Below are 14,941 nucleotides of genomic sequence, written 5' to 3'. Positions count from 1 at the left end.
CAATAGGTCCAACTTTACCTGCCAACAACAAGATATCCGTCACTAATCAGAAGGCTAGAGTTAAAAACTCAATTTCTGCCAATAATATTTCCTTCTCTCTAAAGCAGTTGTTTTACAGCCCAAAATGTTTGTGACTCAACAACAAGTCAGAGGAATTGTTAAACTGGGTATCGCTAGCACTATCTGGTTCTGCTACAGCAATGGCAAGGACTAGCTATTGCAATGGAAAAATTGATACTAAGCTGTTAGTGAATAATCTGACCATAAAAGAATCTTCTCCTCAGTCCCAACAGTAAGTGTCTAAGCCCTGACAAATGAAGAAGTTCTTCAAAATTCTTCGAGCATGTGGAGACTACAGCCCCAGGTATTTTTATAATTCATATTCTTGGCTAACTCGTTTCTTAATCTTTTCAAACTCTTAATTTCCACGACAGTGCACAGCAAGGAGTTCCACAGGCTTATCCTGCGACTCCTGAGTATGTAGGAAAAAGGAAACAAAATATCTGCAGGGCAAGGATCAACAGGCTTGCTGTGGGGTTGAAAGTAACTGGTATATGTTTTTCAACACTGAGAAGTCTTAAAGATTTTTTTTCAGTCTTCACTGCCAGCACAAATATTGCTCCAGCAATATTATTAAACACTAGGTAGGGATCAAACCAGTGCTTTATGTTCTTGGACTTGTAAGCCAAGAAGGTGGGATTCTGGTGGGATTCTAGTGGGGCTAGGTGTTCCTCTTCATGCAGCCTAACACAAGCCTGTCATCCTCACAAAGGATGGAGGAATATAGATAAACACTCCTTGCATGGCTTTGAGTTACTATTTAGAAAAGGCCTCCTCCATCCATCTTGTTTGAAAATTTTCAAGATTGATGTCTTCAGACCGACAGCCTGGAATGGGGCTTCACAGAATGTAGCTCTGAACAGATGCAGCTCTCATTTCTCGAGACATGGTTCACAAGTCTTTCAACATCATGCTCTCTCCATCCATTTCAACCCAGGCAGTACTTCATTTCTGTGTGTAAGCCAAACTGAGAAAATTCAAACTTTTTCTCATACTTGATTAGTCTGTGCATGGCATGATGAGGCTGCTGTGCTCCAGCACAAGAACAGAGGCCACATGGGGACTTAAGCAATGTTAAGTACAAGAAGCTTGATCTTGTTTGCACTGAAATCAATGGAAAATGTCCATCAGCTCCATCAGTCACACTCCTGAGCAAAGCCAAAGCAGTTCCCTCAGGAGGTCTCAGGTCTTTTAAAAATCCTGGCTCATTGGTAGTTCTTGCAGGAGGCAAGCTATACTTAAGAATCACTTAGGAATACTGGAGGAAGTATACTATCCATTAAAAACAGGCTGCAGCTCTACATACACAGCAAATTTTTCAGAAGTAGCTAAGGTGATGTAGGAATTTAAGTGTTTTGGAAATGAATTTTCACATTTTGGGAGACTTCCTTCCTTATAATAAGCAAAAGCAAGTCTAAAGCCCTTTGCATGCTCTTAACAGCACAAGGTAAAACAAAACCCAAAAGCAGTGCCCCATGCCTATTTGAGGGAAGATGGGCTTTGGGACAAACCTCACCATGCTTAGGGTGAAGTGGGAGAGAGAATAGGCAAGCTAAGTGTTGGTCGGCAGCCGGCTGAACATGAGCCGGCAGTGTGCCCAGGTGGCCAAGGTGGCCAATAGCATCCTGGCTTGTATCAGAAATAGCGTGGCCAGCAGGACGAGGGAAGTGATTGTGCCCCTGTACTCGGCACTGGTGAGGCCGCACCTCGAATACTGTGTTCAGTTTTGGGCCCCTCACTACAAGAAGGACGTTGAGGTGCTGGAGCGTGTCCAAAGAAGAGCAACGAGGCTGGTGAGGGGTCTGGAGAACAAGTCTTCTGAGGAGCGGCTGAGGGAACTGGGGTTGTTTAGCCTGGAGAAAAGGAGGCTGAGGGGAGACCTTATTGCTCTCTACAATACCTGAAAGGAGGCTGTAGCGAGGTGGGTGTCAGTCTCTTCTCCCAAGTAACAAGTGATAGGATGAAAGGAAATGGCCTCAAGTTGTGCCAGGGGAGGTTTAGATTGGATATTAGGAAAAATTTCTTCATCAAAAGGGTTGTCAAGCATTGGAACAGGCTGCCCAGGGAAGTGGTTGAGTCACCATCCCTGGAGGTGTTTAAAAGACGTGTAGACGTGGTACTTAGGGACATAGTTTAGTGGTGGACTTGGCAGTGCTAGGTTAACAGTTGGACTTGATGATCTTAGAGGTCTTTTCCAACCTAAATGATTCTATGATTCTAAGTAATCTTCCTTTGGTTATGACATGGGCTGCCACACAGCAGTAACAAAACAGTCACACTCAGTAAAGTAAGGATCTGATTTCTTGGAATTCTCTTCCAAACTTAGCTAACCTTGAGCTGTCCTGGCTCTTGCTGTTGTGTGCAGGATGTATGCATTGCACAGGAAACCTCAACCATCCATCAAGAAAACTGCTAACAGTTAACATAAGCCAAAAAGCATGATCCAAATTAATAACTCATCTGGATATTAAATCTACATCCTTTCCACCAGCAGCACTTTCAACTAGACAAATTGCTGGCTGTGCTAATGGGAACCAATCAGAGGAGAGTTTACATTTGGTATTCCCAATTTCCTACTCATGTGCTGACAGTGTTGAACATTTCCTAAACAACAGGGCATGGTTTTCCGAGCAGTAGAGGAGTAGTGTTTTCCTTAAACATCAACACTGGTCAGAGCTCTTTGTGATATTCAAGGAGTGGAAGACTAGAATATGCCTATAAATGCTATCCCTGCAGGGGAGGAAACAGTCATTAGATGTCAGGAAACCAGGCCAATTCTTGGGAAGAAGTGATGCAGAAAAACTTGTAATTCTGCTGCAAGGACCACAAGTGGTGTAAGTTCTAGTAAATGAGTAGCAGAGTACTTTGTGGAGTTCTGAATTTTGACTGAATGCTGCTGGGCTTCCAAGGTTTAGATGATTCAAAACACAGAAATCCAGTCTGTTTGTGCCAGCCTTTCAAAGGAAGACCTTCTAATCTGGGCAAAAATCTTGGCCTGTTTACGTTTCATTTCTCACTTTGCACCTAAAACCATAAGATGAACCTGGCCTGTAACAGAATCCTTTTAAAAAACTATCGTATTTTAATCACACACACACAGTTAGGCTGGCAACTGACATCAGAGCCTCTGCGTTGGTGCACATCCTCAGCTGGTCAGCTACCTGTAGTAAGGGAGAAAGCTTATTTTGTAGGACCTGTAGATTCAAAAACGGGTAACAGCTCTATAAACAACTACTACAGGGAGCAGGCACAGATATATCTAATATCTCTAATACAACAATTCTGGATGCTGGTGCATTATAAGGGGAAAGTGGCCAGGTGCATGCGCTCTCTCCAGACAGTATCTCTTACTCACAGTGTCAGCAACAGGAACCTGGAACGGAAAAGCCACTCACTGCTCTGACACAGTGAGGCATTTCTTATCTTCTCAGGCAGTATCTGAAATCAATAGCTTTCAGCTAGCACAATATGCTTTTACAGCTGAAGAACTGGCTTATCTATATCTAGCTGGAGCGTGTCTCTGAGGTTTGGCACCACACTGCGTAAGCAGGGAGGGATAAGCTGCAGCCCAGCAGTAGCCTTGGAAGAGGTATGTGAGTCACGATGTCTGAGTCATGCTCTTCCCCTGCATCTTTCTTATAGAGAATCACAGCTAACAGGGCAGGAGAAGAGCCATCGAGCCTCTGTGTTCATCTAAGGGTGGAACTGACTCTACCTAAATTATTCTTGATGCATGTTTATCTATTAAACACATCCAGCAATGGAAACTGCACACACTCTGTAAGCAACCTATGCTATTCCACACTTCACCACTCTTATTGTTAGAAAGTATTTCCTAATGTCTAAGCTAAACCTCCCCTGGTGCATTTTAAGCTCATACAGGGCATAAAGACTAGTCTTGTCCTCTGCAGCAAATTAAGTTGTCTTCTCTAGACTAAACAACTCCACTCCCATCAGTATTTCCTGGCTGACTGGAGGTCTAGAAGACCTGACCTTTTTTGCTGCTCTCTTCTGGACACTCTCCAACTTCAACTGCTATTCTTTAGTACTGACCTTTGCCAGTAATAAATCACCATACTGTTTATATGCCATTCCATGAACTAGCAATGGAGATAGAAGTTCCTCACTTGCTTTCTCTGCTGAGTGAGCAAGCCAATACATTGACTCATACACAAACTATAGTCTGAACAGGCCTTATATAAAGTGTGCTGATTATCAAAAAGGTAGCTATCTCCCTCCATTACCTGTCACCCATACCACTTACTGGTGTAAACCGTGGCCTCTATGTAAAGATGTAAAGAAAGAGAATACCTGCTGCAGCAGACACACTGGTCTTCACTTGCGTTTTCTTGTCCTGAGAACTCAAGCTGGAAGGCATATTCTTCTTCAGTATGTTCTCACTAGCACAGATCCCTTGCTACAAAAGGAGGAGAGAAGAAAAGAATGCAACTAAGAAACCCGCTAGCCATTGGCACTCATAAAGCTCGCCCTGGCAACATCTCTAAACCTAACTGTGGAAATGCAGCAAAAGCCAGACAAGGATGGTTGGGGACATCCTGTGGGAGGGAGCGAGGGAGGGAGCGAGGGAGGGAAGGAAAAGGCAAGAAGACAGCTGCTACAAATACAGGGTTACTTCACATGCAGGCAAGTTATCCTCTCTCTCTTACGGATGGGGAATTGAAGAACTTGCCTTGTGCAAGAGTCATTGGAAGAGCCAAACTTTCAGTACGCAGTCTCCAGAGCAGAGCAGTGAATGCAGTCTGTAGGTCACTAACAGTGAGGAAGCTAGTGCAACTCAAAGCAGCTCTTGGGCTACATAAATACATTCTGGGCAATAGGCAAGCTCTGAAAAGGTTCAGGTTTGAGTAGTGCAAAGGAACATATAGGAGGATCCAGCTCTGAAACTAATCACTGTGACAGTATGTGTTCGCTCACTTGCATCAGTTGTCTGTCTCAATACATTTTAGAGGCCAGTCCTGAAAATCTCTCTTTGAGTAGTGCTCACAGCGCGCCTCCCAGGAAGATGATATTGAAAAGTTTACAAAAGTACCCAGGCAATCCGGTGCAGGATTCACACCCATGCAACATTACTTGGTACTCTACCTCCTCTTGATCCACTTTGGTCAAAGCTTTGTCTTCAACTTTATGTTCTTTGGCAAGAGGGTGGTCCTGGAAACCCTTTTGTTTTAGTTTTGCCATGGAGACCCAAGCTGGTTCAGAGGAAGCAGTTTCCAAATGTGGAGAGGAGACTTTTTCTACAAAAGAACCATTTTTGAAGTAAGAAGGGATTTAGGTCAAGTCAGTCTAAAGCTAGTGTTTTATGTTTTAAATCCTTCAGCATCTGTAATACCCTTTGAACACTGCGGAGATAAAATTACCTTCCCTGATGATTTTGTCCTTGGCAGTAACTGTTTTTCTGTTTATTCTGGAGTTTTTGACCTGACTCTGCTTCCGTTTAAGTCAGTGGCATAACTCCCACTGAGATCATTGTGAACCGGATTTTGCCTTTGAAACAACATCCTTACATTGCAGATTAAATGAGTATGATAACCATTATTTTTTCACGTAGGCAGTAAAATACAGGCTGCCTTTTCACTTTTTAAATATCTTAAATGAAGTGGTTGTAGGAAAAAAAAAAATAATCACACCTAATGCAACTCCTAGTTAAGGTTTGAGCTGCTGCCATCTGGAAAATTAACTACAAAACAGCAGCAAGTTTTAAAAAGCTGTATTAAAACTCCAACTATATGCACAAGTAGGTCATACCAGAAATGTTTCAGAGGCTCTTAAGCTATTATTCTGTTGTTATTTTTGCTGGAACACACCCCTCATTAAGATAAACCAAGAATTCTCTTGACTGGCCAAATCATCAAGCCAATTAAATTATGGTGCTGACGAACTCAAGGCTGAATTTGGTCCTCATCAAGAGGATTTTTAATTTTTGTTTGCCACTCTGCCAAGGTTCTTACATGACCACTGTTTTCTACAACACCTGGATAAAAATACAGTATAAATACCTGAAGGTTTATGACCATTTTGCTTCTTTGCCACTTCTTCTGATCTTGTCTTGGGAGGATTTTTGTCTTCTAGGAGATCTGTTTTTTTAACAACTGATTTTGTGCTGACAGGAAGGCCTGGAGGTGGCTTCCCAGTGCCCACTGATTTCTGATCCTCCTTGACTGAAGCAGAAGCAGCAGTGGGAACAGCTGAGGGGATCAGCTTTGGAGACTCAGCACGGCTTTCATTCTGGTATTTTAGTAAAGAAGATGTTCTCCTTAGTCTGACCCCAAATGGGTTTTCAACATTTTGTGCTTCATGGTCAGCCCACTCCATAGAAGAATTCAAGTGCAAATCACTGTCCTTAGAATCTCGATCAAATCTATCTGCATTAGTTTTTGCTGATTCCTGGATGACTGCATCAAAACGTGTGTATTCTTTTGTCATTCCTTCAAACAACTCTGGTCTTATAGGGGACGTTGGGGAACTTCTGGTATAGGAATCTTCCTTTGAATTTGAACCCCCTGAGAGAGATCTTTGCCATGCTGGTGCAATAGTAAATCTGACTGGTTTAGCAGAAGCAGTCTTCAGTGGACTTTTTACATTTTCATCTGAAGATCGACTGTCTTCCACTGTTTTTCTGTGAGAAGCTGTACTGCTTATCTGGTACTCCTTACTGTCATCATCAGAAGAGATATTACTCTTTAAGCCAGCCAAACTTGAAGAGGCAAGACATCCAATGGAAAATTTTTCAGAAATGTATGATGTGTTGGCCCGTTGACTGCCTTGGTTACCCTTCGAAACAGAAACAGCTTCTGCTTTAAAACATACTTCCAATTTACTGGGAGGTAGCATGCAACCTGCTTCCGAGATAGATGCAGCAGTGTCTATTTTTTTTTCTGCATTGCCTTTGGATGACTGAAATTCCATTATTTCACAAGTTTCTTTGTCATTTCTTGTTACTGAACTGTTTTCAGGCTTCAAAACAGCCACTGTCTTGATGTCAGATGACTCTGAATCAGGTACTGTAACCTGTGAAGTGCTTGGTGCAGTATCTGAGACAGCATGGTTGGAATGATTCTCAATAGTACCCAAGCAGGCTTCTACTTTGCCAATAAACAGTGAATCCCCCTTTCCCTGGTCTTTGATGTTTGGGTCCACAGAATTTACTGAGGACCTCTGTGCAATATCTGCCAATATATCTATGCCCTCTGTTTCCACACCATTGCTAAACAAGTCAGCTGCTAGTACGTCTGGAAACACAACAGCTTCTCCTTCAATTTGTTGCAATTTTGGAAGTGCAGATACTTCAGTATTGGTACTTTGCTGATGTAATTTCAATTCATCAGCAGACTCATCTGAACAGTACGACACTTTTGCACTGTGGTGTTCCTCCAGGTTCACTGGAGAAGGCTCAGGTCTCAGAAGGGGTGCAGCTGCTTTATAGTGATGGTCCATGTCTGGAAGGCACGCATCCTCTTGCAGCAAAGCACAAGAGTCTTCTGCCACAAGTGTGGAATCACAAAAGTCACGGGCAGCATCAGTGGGACTTTTTATACCTGGTGTCTCCTTAGAACCACTTCCCTTTGCACAGTGTCCCACCTGGGCTGATAATCCTATATTAAAGAGAGGAGAAGAGGGTGCACTTAAAAGTTACAATTCAAGCACCATCTGTATCAGTAATTCATTCCAGACAGTGCAGTCATTCAGCATGAGTTCCCCATATCTGGCCACCGCTGTCTAATAAATAAGGCTGTTAAAAGCATATTTAGAAATGGGCTGTCCAAGCGAGGAGACTAATAAAGTTTTCAGCTTGAACATACCTAATCCCAGGAATGACTGAAAGTTGTTGTTGTCTGCTTAAGGTGTACCAAATGAGTTGCTGTTTCTTTCTTTCTTGTACATACCCCTAGTTATAAGACTACTAGCCAGATTTCCCTAGACATTTCTTCATGTGTATGCCTAGAAAGGCTGTCTAGAATGATCTGGAGAATTTTCTGTATTTAAGCAGAACATCTCAGCATCAGGTAGCTCTGCCTCCTGCAGCTCCAGCAGGGCTGCTGCACGTCTGGATAGCTTAGATGTGTCTGCACACACAGTAACTCTGATGTGTGACAGCATCAGGTCCTGAGTCTGCCCTGACAACAAAGTGCCAACCCAGCATTCCCACTACACTATAGCATTACCATCAGCCAGTGCATTTGTAATGCAGTGCTAAAGAGAAAAGTCTTCGGTGCTGTTTTGGAGAAATTTCATTTGTTTTCACAATTTACAATTACAATTGTGTTACCACTGGCAATTAGCTATTATTCAAATTATAAAGGGGGAGGTGGCAAAGGAAGAGCTAGTAAACACAAGCCAATTAAAGTCACCTTACACACATAACAGATATAATGCTGAGGTTAAGGTTTTTCTGAGTTTCAAGGAACTCGGATCCCCAGTCAATGAGATCTAGCCAACTGTGTAGCACAGGTACTTCTGAACATGGTACTTTCACCTCATGTATTTTTTTAATGCTGCCCGCAAAGTTCACCATTTCAGCACCACTGTGTTGAGTGGAGCACATGACTTTTTCCATCATAACACTTTAGCAGCCAGGATTGGTTTTATGATATAAAACCAAAAGATGCCTAGCTTAATAGGGCTTACAATTCAAATAGGTCCTGTCAGCCTTGCGTAGAAGAGTTCAAGCACCCAAAGTAGCAATACATAAGTCTGCATTACCTTCCCAATCACTTTTATGCTCGTCACCCTCAAGTAATTCTGTTGAATTTCCCTTCTTTTCTGGAGTTGCAGGAAGACATGCTTCATTTTCCAGCTGTTCCACCTAATGAGGTGCAGTAAGATCTTTTAATTAAAGAATAATGCACAAAAATTGTATTTTATACACACACACACATTTATGAATACTCAAAACATAGACACAAAACCCCCACCCTGTAATTTACCAACATTGTGGGTAATGTACTATTCCGATTAAGAACCTAGAAATCATTCATGTTTAAAATGTCAAAGGCAGCCCATTGATCTCTCTTGAATCTGAAACATTCTGGGATTGACATATTCTGAGTGAACGAGTATGTTTGTAAGACATCACCCAAGCTACCTGGTGGCATAGAACAGACCAAGCCAGAGACATCATCATCACTTCTGGTATCTCTGATCGACACTCCACAATTAGTTTTTCTCCTTCAGCACCGTAGTTGTACCAGCTGCAGCACAAAGAATATCCAGCAAAGATGCTGTAGGGCCCAAGTTTCCAAGAAAACCTCATTCTGTATTACACTCATCCTGAATTTCTCCCCCACCTCCCTTTCTCAGGGCAGGGCACTTCTAACTCCAGGACAGATTTTCACTCATGATTCTCTGATGGAGAGGGAAACACGCAGTACAGAAGCATTACTTCTTATTTCTGTCACCCAACAGAAATACTCAACAACCTTTTCTACCTAGTGAACTTCATCTTCACAAAGTGTTTCCTAGAAGCCAGGATGAGAAGCATCTCATCCTAATTTCTCACATGCAGAGCCACATTCTTTCCCAAAGTCCTTCAGTCTTTCCTTTGACATACAAAGAATTAAGTTAAAGCTAATCTGAAATTGTAGAAATAGACTTAGGGTTCTTTAAAACTGAAAACTAGCTTTTCAAACAAGAGGAATGTTTTTACAAATGAAGTGTAACCCACAACTTTTTTGGTTAAACAGTGAAAAACTAAAGTTGCATTTTTCTTCAGCTCCCATGATATTGAAGTTTTCTGAGTATTTTTTGTTGGATTGGTTGGTGGAAAATAGGTGGTATCCCTTCTTCCAATGGAAGGACAAAAAAGTAAAGGAATGTTGATAGGAAAGAAAAAAAAATGGAAAAAATATTTTAAAAGATAATTAAAAATTCACATCTATTTCCTTCTGCGCAGTGATTCTTTTTCAGAAAACACTTACCTGCGGGGTTTGCTGATTCTTGTTCGTAAAGCCTTTCTGTTTCCGGGGGTTTATGGCAATCCTGTGCCTGGCTGCTGAGGTGTCCAGGCAGCCAAGGGGACTGGCAGGGATGGTGAAGTCAACGGGAAGGAAGCTGCTGCCTCGTGAGCCGGGGGCCCCCAGAGTGGCAGAGGATGACGGACTGATGGGCCTGGAAGAAGCTCCAGAAGGTATCTGTAAAACACAAACACGACACTATACGTTCTGCTTGGCTTCCCCACATCCCTGAAACAATTCCTTTGCTAGCTCATTCCATTTCAGAAGCCTGAAATGGCTGTATTTTCAGACATAAATCCTCACTTTAAAATGCATGCCTAATGTCGTCTCTGCATAGCTATTACTCAATTCTGTGTGTTCAGCTGTATGTTACACAAAAGTGAGAAATACCTCTCTCTCCCACAGTAAGAGCCTCAGCTGTCCCCTTCCCAGTTCTTAGCTGAAAAACCATTTGCAATATATGTATGCACCAGCAGGAGACACTGGTGTAGTTTTTATAGCTGCCTTTTCATCCCAGTACTGTGACACATTGCAGGAATGTTATTAAAAAGCCACGAAAGTAGCATCGATACTTGCTCCTCATTACCTCTATTTCTAAGAAAGTTATCATAGCCCCTTTGCTCTTTTAATATCCGCTCTCCCAGAAAAATCAAATGCTTCTCTCCAACAAGTATCCCAGAACTATCTTCCAGACAGTGATGTGGATCTCACCCTTGCAGCAACACTACTCTGGGGAACTAAACAGCAGTAACCTTAGATTATGCTATCAAAAAAAAAGGGTTTACAGAAACGTTTGCAGAGAAACCCCTAAACATGCAGTTTGACTGGTTTTGTTACTGTTTTGAAATGTAGACCAGACTTTCTGGAACATTTGCAAAATTTCACAGACATGCCAAACAAACTTCATTCAGTATAACATACCTGCTATTTTGGCTTTGGCCATAAAGCTAGGTGAAACACAGCCATTTAACTGTGCTTGGCATTCAGATTTTAGTTTTGTTTAAGCTTAGGATATAACACAGCATTTAAAACACATATGTTGATGAAGTTTTAAAGATAATGAAAGCATCTTTCCATCTGATCTACAAAAATTGTCTAGGTACATTGCTTTGTGTTTAAGGTAGCTAAAATTCATTTCCTTACTCTCCATTGAATTTTTTTAGTTCCTAGATCTGAAATAAACCACAACAGAATGTATTATGACAGATGCAGACTCTTCTCGTGAAAAATTTACACACTGTGAAAGAGAGAAAGAAGAACACAGCTAGTAAATAAGCTAATTATTGTTTTAATTCTACAAGATTAATGATAAACTTGTAAGGATCACTAGAACTTACAAAAATAGTAACATTGTTACTCATTTCTACATACAAGCTCTGCCTTTCAATTATAAAATTACAGGTGTGCTTATTTAATATAAAAACACCTGAAGCTAGTATCTGAGCTACTGCTGTACATAAATGGCAAATTCCCTACTCCACTGAGGATTCAGGATATTTTCTTTTCTGAGCACTGACTGACAGTTGGTATCTTCTCTCAAAGACAGTGGAGCAGACACAGGATTTCCACACCAGTGTTTAAGTGCACGATAAATTTGGTGTTTGTTGGTTATTGCAGTTACAGGAGCCTGCACAAGGAGAACGCTGCAGCTAGGAGGCCCATTTCCTAAAGAGTGTTTGTGCCAAAGCACTGTCCTCAGCCCCACACGCTGAGACCCTGTTTTGCTTTTAACCAGTCCGGGCTGAAGATGCCAACAAGGAAGTTAGATTTCCGTAAAGGCTATCTGGCAAAGGCAGGGTAATGCTGGTTAATGTCTCTGTGAAGTCATTTGCTGCTCGCTTTGAGCAACAGCCTCACATTTAGCTTTAGATTAGTCAGAAAGTGGGTATTTATAAATGTGGAAGGCACTGAGAAGTTACATGGGTGACACATTAGGGTTTCGCACAGAGGTGACAGCAGCATGAAGCTCTTGAAAAACCCAGTGAAGCAGCAGAAGGCAAAGAAATGAAGTAACTATCATCTGCAGCAAGATCAATAAAATAGTAAAATGTAAACCACTACACTGTGTATAACTTCAGACTGCTTAGGATCAAATCCTCTTTTTCCTTTACTAAATATACAACATTGTTAAATGGAATAACTGGTGTAGATTTCTTGGTGCTTTTCATAATTTTCCTCATCTTTGGAATCAGATTATTCAGTTTAACAACTTGTGTTCTGCTAGCTCAAATCCTGGTATTACATAAATAGTTTCCAAAGCTACTGAAAAAAATGATGATTATTTAGGAAAAGGTTTTTTATTTTAGATAAACATATTGGCAAGATTTCTGCTAAGCCAAACTGCTGACTAAGAAAAATATTTGGGTAAAGGAACACACATGGTACTGTAGAGAAGCTAGCCAGATTCCTAGTGAGTTGGGGGAAAAAAGGAAGAGCCTTTAAGTGGGGAATTCTGTGCAATATAGAAGAGAGAAAAAAATTTCTCCCATCCCTGTCTGTCTTTCTCATAGGAGATGAGGTTGTAAGACTGAAAAAGCTCAAAGACTTCAGAACTGGACAGAAAAGGGCTTCTTGCATTGTAAGGAAAAAACAGTATGAGGGCTTACAAAATGGAGCATTTTAGTCAAAATATAAAACGGGAGATGAGTTAATAAAATGTACATTGAAGTAATGATAAAATATATACAAGAAGTTATTAAAACTAATAACAATCCAAGTTCCCTAGATCACTTGGGCCTCTAGAGTTGTGTGACTAGTAGTCTACTATGAGGGCGAGACATTGCTTTATCTTTCTATCCCTAAAGCAAAAGATCTAGGAATGACTGAGCAGGAGAGTGTCTGATCTCAACCATGGACAGGAACGTTGAGCTGGTCTTGCCCAAAGGTTGCTCTCTCCTTTTGAGAAGGCTGGCCAAAGAGAGAGTGAAAGGGAAAGCTTCCTTAGCAGTGGGGTTGGCGCTAACGGTTTGACCCTCAAGATGTTGCCCTGGCTGCTTAAGGCCCTCTTCATCACGAAGGAATCTTCTAGGTACCCTGTTACCTCCCCTTTACTTTGGGCTATTCTCAGTTTCACAAAGGGTTAAACTGTGCTCTCTCTGCTGAGCTTCTCAAACAGGGATTCTGCATGGAGGACTGCAAAGCTTGGGCCAAAATGGCCCATAGCTGTTCTGGGCCCATAAATATTCCCCTTCTCAGCTAAATGGCAGATTACTTTGCTTATACAATTGCAAGGGCTATCCCATGAAACAAATCAGCCCTGTTGGAGTGGTGGCTGCCTTTGTCACTGGCATTTGAAGACCCCATGGGCATAACTGTGGTTTGACTGGCCTTTCAGACATTATATTAACACTGGAGAAAGGCAACATAAGCAAACCTTGCAGCCTGCCTTGAAAGCATGAGATGGGCAGGAACTCAACTCAGCTTCAAGCAGCAGGGACAGTCAAGGTGAAGGTCCCCTAGGCTCCTCTCCAAAAATACGACCTCTGTAAATTTTTCCAAGCTGGTTAAGGAACAGACTGTGTTGGTCTGACAGCAGAACCTGCTGCTGCTGATGGTCACTTATCATCCAAAGAAAACTGCAAATGAACACACCCCTTTTCCTGTGGAATACCTGGTGTCAGAAAGGGCTCATCCTGCAACTATTTCCCATGATAAGAGAGATTCACAGCATTGCTCACAAGCCACTGCTGGCGGGCAGGTGTTATTAAGCTATTACTGCTGTTGGGTATTGGGGCCCTGGGACATGGAAACGGAATTGAAGTGCTTTGCCGTGACCAATTTTCTGTTGTGTAACTTTACAGATTTATACTGTGTCACAGAGTTGACTATGCTGTTCACACGAACCACTTACCAGTAGATTGCTGCCTCTCTTTATTTGGTTCTTATTCAAAACTCAGAGAGAGAGGTACATTTTCAGTATCATTTGCATCACTCTGGACTGTTCATGAATTGTTTGCTAGGATACATTGTACCCAGAATACATTAAAAAAAAAGATTATTGTACTGGCTCCATACAGACACCACACATGCTGTCTCAGGAAAGTTTATTAGCAGGAAAAGTAGCTGTTTACCTGTTCATCTTCACTGTCTGTCCCGCCTAAACTCAAAGAGCTATGACGCTGAACAGGGTTGGAGGACTGTGGGATAAAATAAGGAAGAGGGTAAGTCAAGGGAAGTATCACATTGAATTATCTGGGACTGGATATCCAGTGCTAATTATGAGAAAACACAGAGGAAAGACAAAGGAAGGGTCACTGAGTCCCTGCCACACAGATTAGGTTTCATTTGTTCATTGGGGATCAAACATAAAGTAGGGGAGCTTTATCCTGCTACGAGATATGCTATGAAGGTTGACCACATGAGGCAATACATTTTATAAAGTTATTTTGGCTTATTGTTTTAAGATCTTCAAATTTACAAATGCTCACATGCTCACTCAAGTCCAAAATCATGCATCTGTTGTGAGAAGGCAATTCCTAAGAAAGAAGACAACCTAAACCCCCTCTGAGTCCCATCAGGACCTGTTCTCCTCAGACTCAGGACTGTCACTTTCCTGTCAATTCAACTAATATTGCCCTGGGTTTGAGCTACTTAATGCCAAAAACAGTAATTGTTTAAGATTCTCTTGCAGTCCTCATTATTTTTGTTTTCCTCACTAGCTTTAAAACACCCAAAAACTCTTCCCCTTTCACAGGTGCAGGAAACTGCTAATCTCTCCAGCTCTTTGAAGCTGGAAGACATGGAAAGTTTGTGCAGTGTGAGTACCTCAGCTTGCTCTCGGACTGGAAGTGGAATAGTCACAGTAACACCACACTCATCCATGAATAATTCACTTTTTATGCTTTCTGCCACACGGACCTGCCAGGAGAGACTGCCTTGCCCAAAGGCACTAAGAGCTGTCATATCAGCTG

The 14,941-nt window shown here is 41.9% G+C and overlaps 1 protein-coding gene across 1 annotated transcript in view; it reads right to left on the bottom strand.

Moving 5' to 3' along the window:
- Position 1: 1 nt before the first annotated feature.
- KIAA1210 (KIAA1210 ortholog) overlaps positions 2 to 14,941 on the bottom strand; it is a gene marked incomplete at its 3' end in the record, with an annotated part of 27,795 nt that continues 12,855 nt past the window's right edge. Inside the window, exons 5-11 of the mRNA XM_009331304.1 lie at positions 14,102 to 14,167; positions 9,996 to 10,208; positions 8,782 to 8,884; positions 6,078 to 7,673; positions 5,164 to 5,315; positions 4,372 to 4,477; positions 2 to 18 (exon numbers count right to left, since the gene is read on the bottom strand). Coding sequence (XP_009329579.1) covers positions 2 to 18; positions 4,372 to 4,477; positions 5,164 to 5,315; positions 6,078 to 7,673; positions 8,782 to 8,884; positions 9,996 to 10,208; positions 14,102 to 14,167 — 2,253 coding nt within the window. The remainder of the gene's footprint in view (positions 19 to 4,371; positions 4,478 to 5,163; positions 5,316 to 6,077; positions 7,674 to 8,781; positions 8,885 to 9,995; positions 10,209 to 14,101; positions 14,168 to 14,941) is intronic.

Source organism: Pygoscelis adeliae, unplaced genomic scaffold (genome assembly GCF_000699105.1).
Source record: "Pygoscelis adeliae isolate BGI_AS28 unplaced genomic scaffold, ASM69910v1 Scaffold100, whole genome shotgun sequence".
Lineage (NCBI taxonomy): Eukaryota > Metazoa > Chordata > Aves > Sphenisciformes > Spheniscidae > Pygoscelis > Pygoscelis adeliae.
The sequence above is the reverse complement of the archived record's forward strand: the minus strand, read 5'-3'. Positions and strand labels throughout refer to the sequence as shown.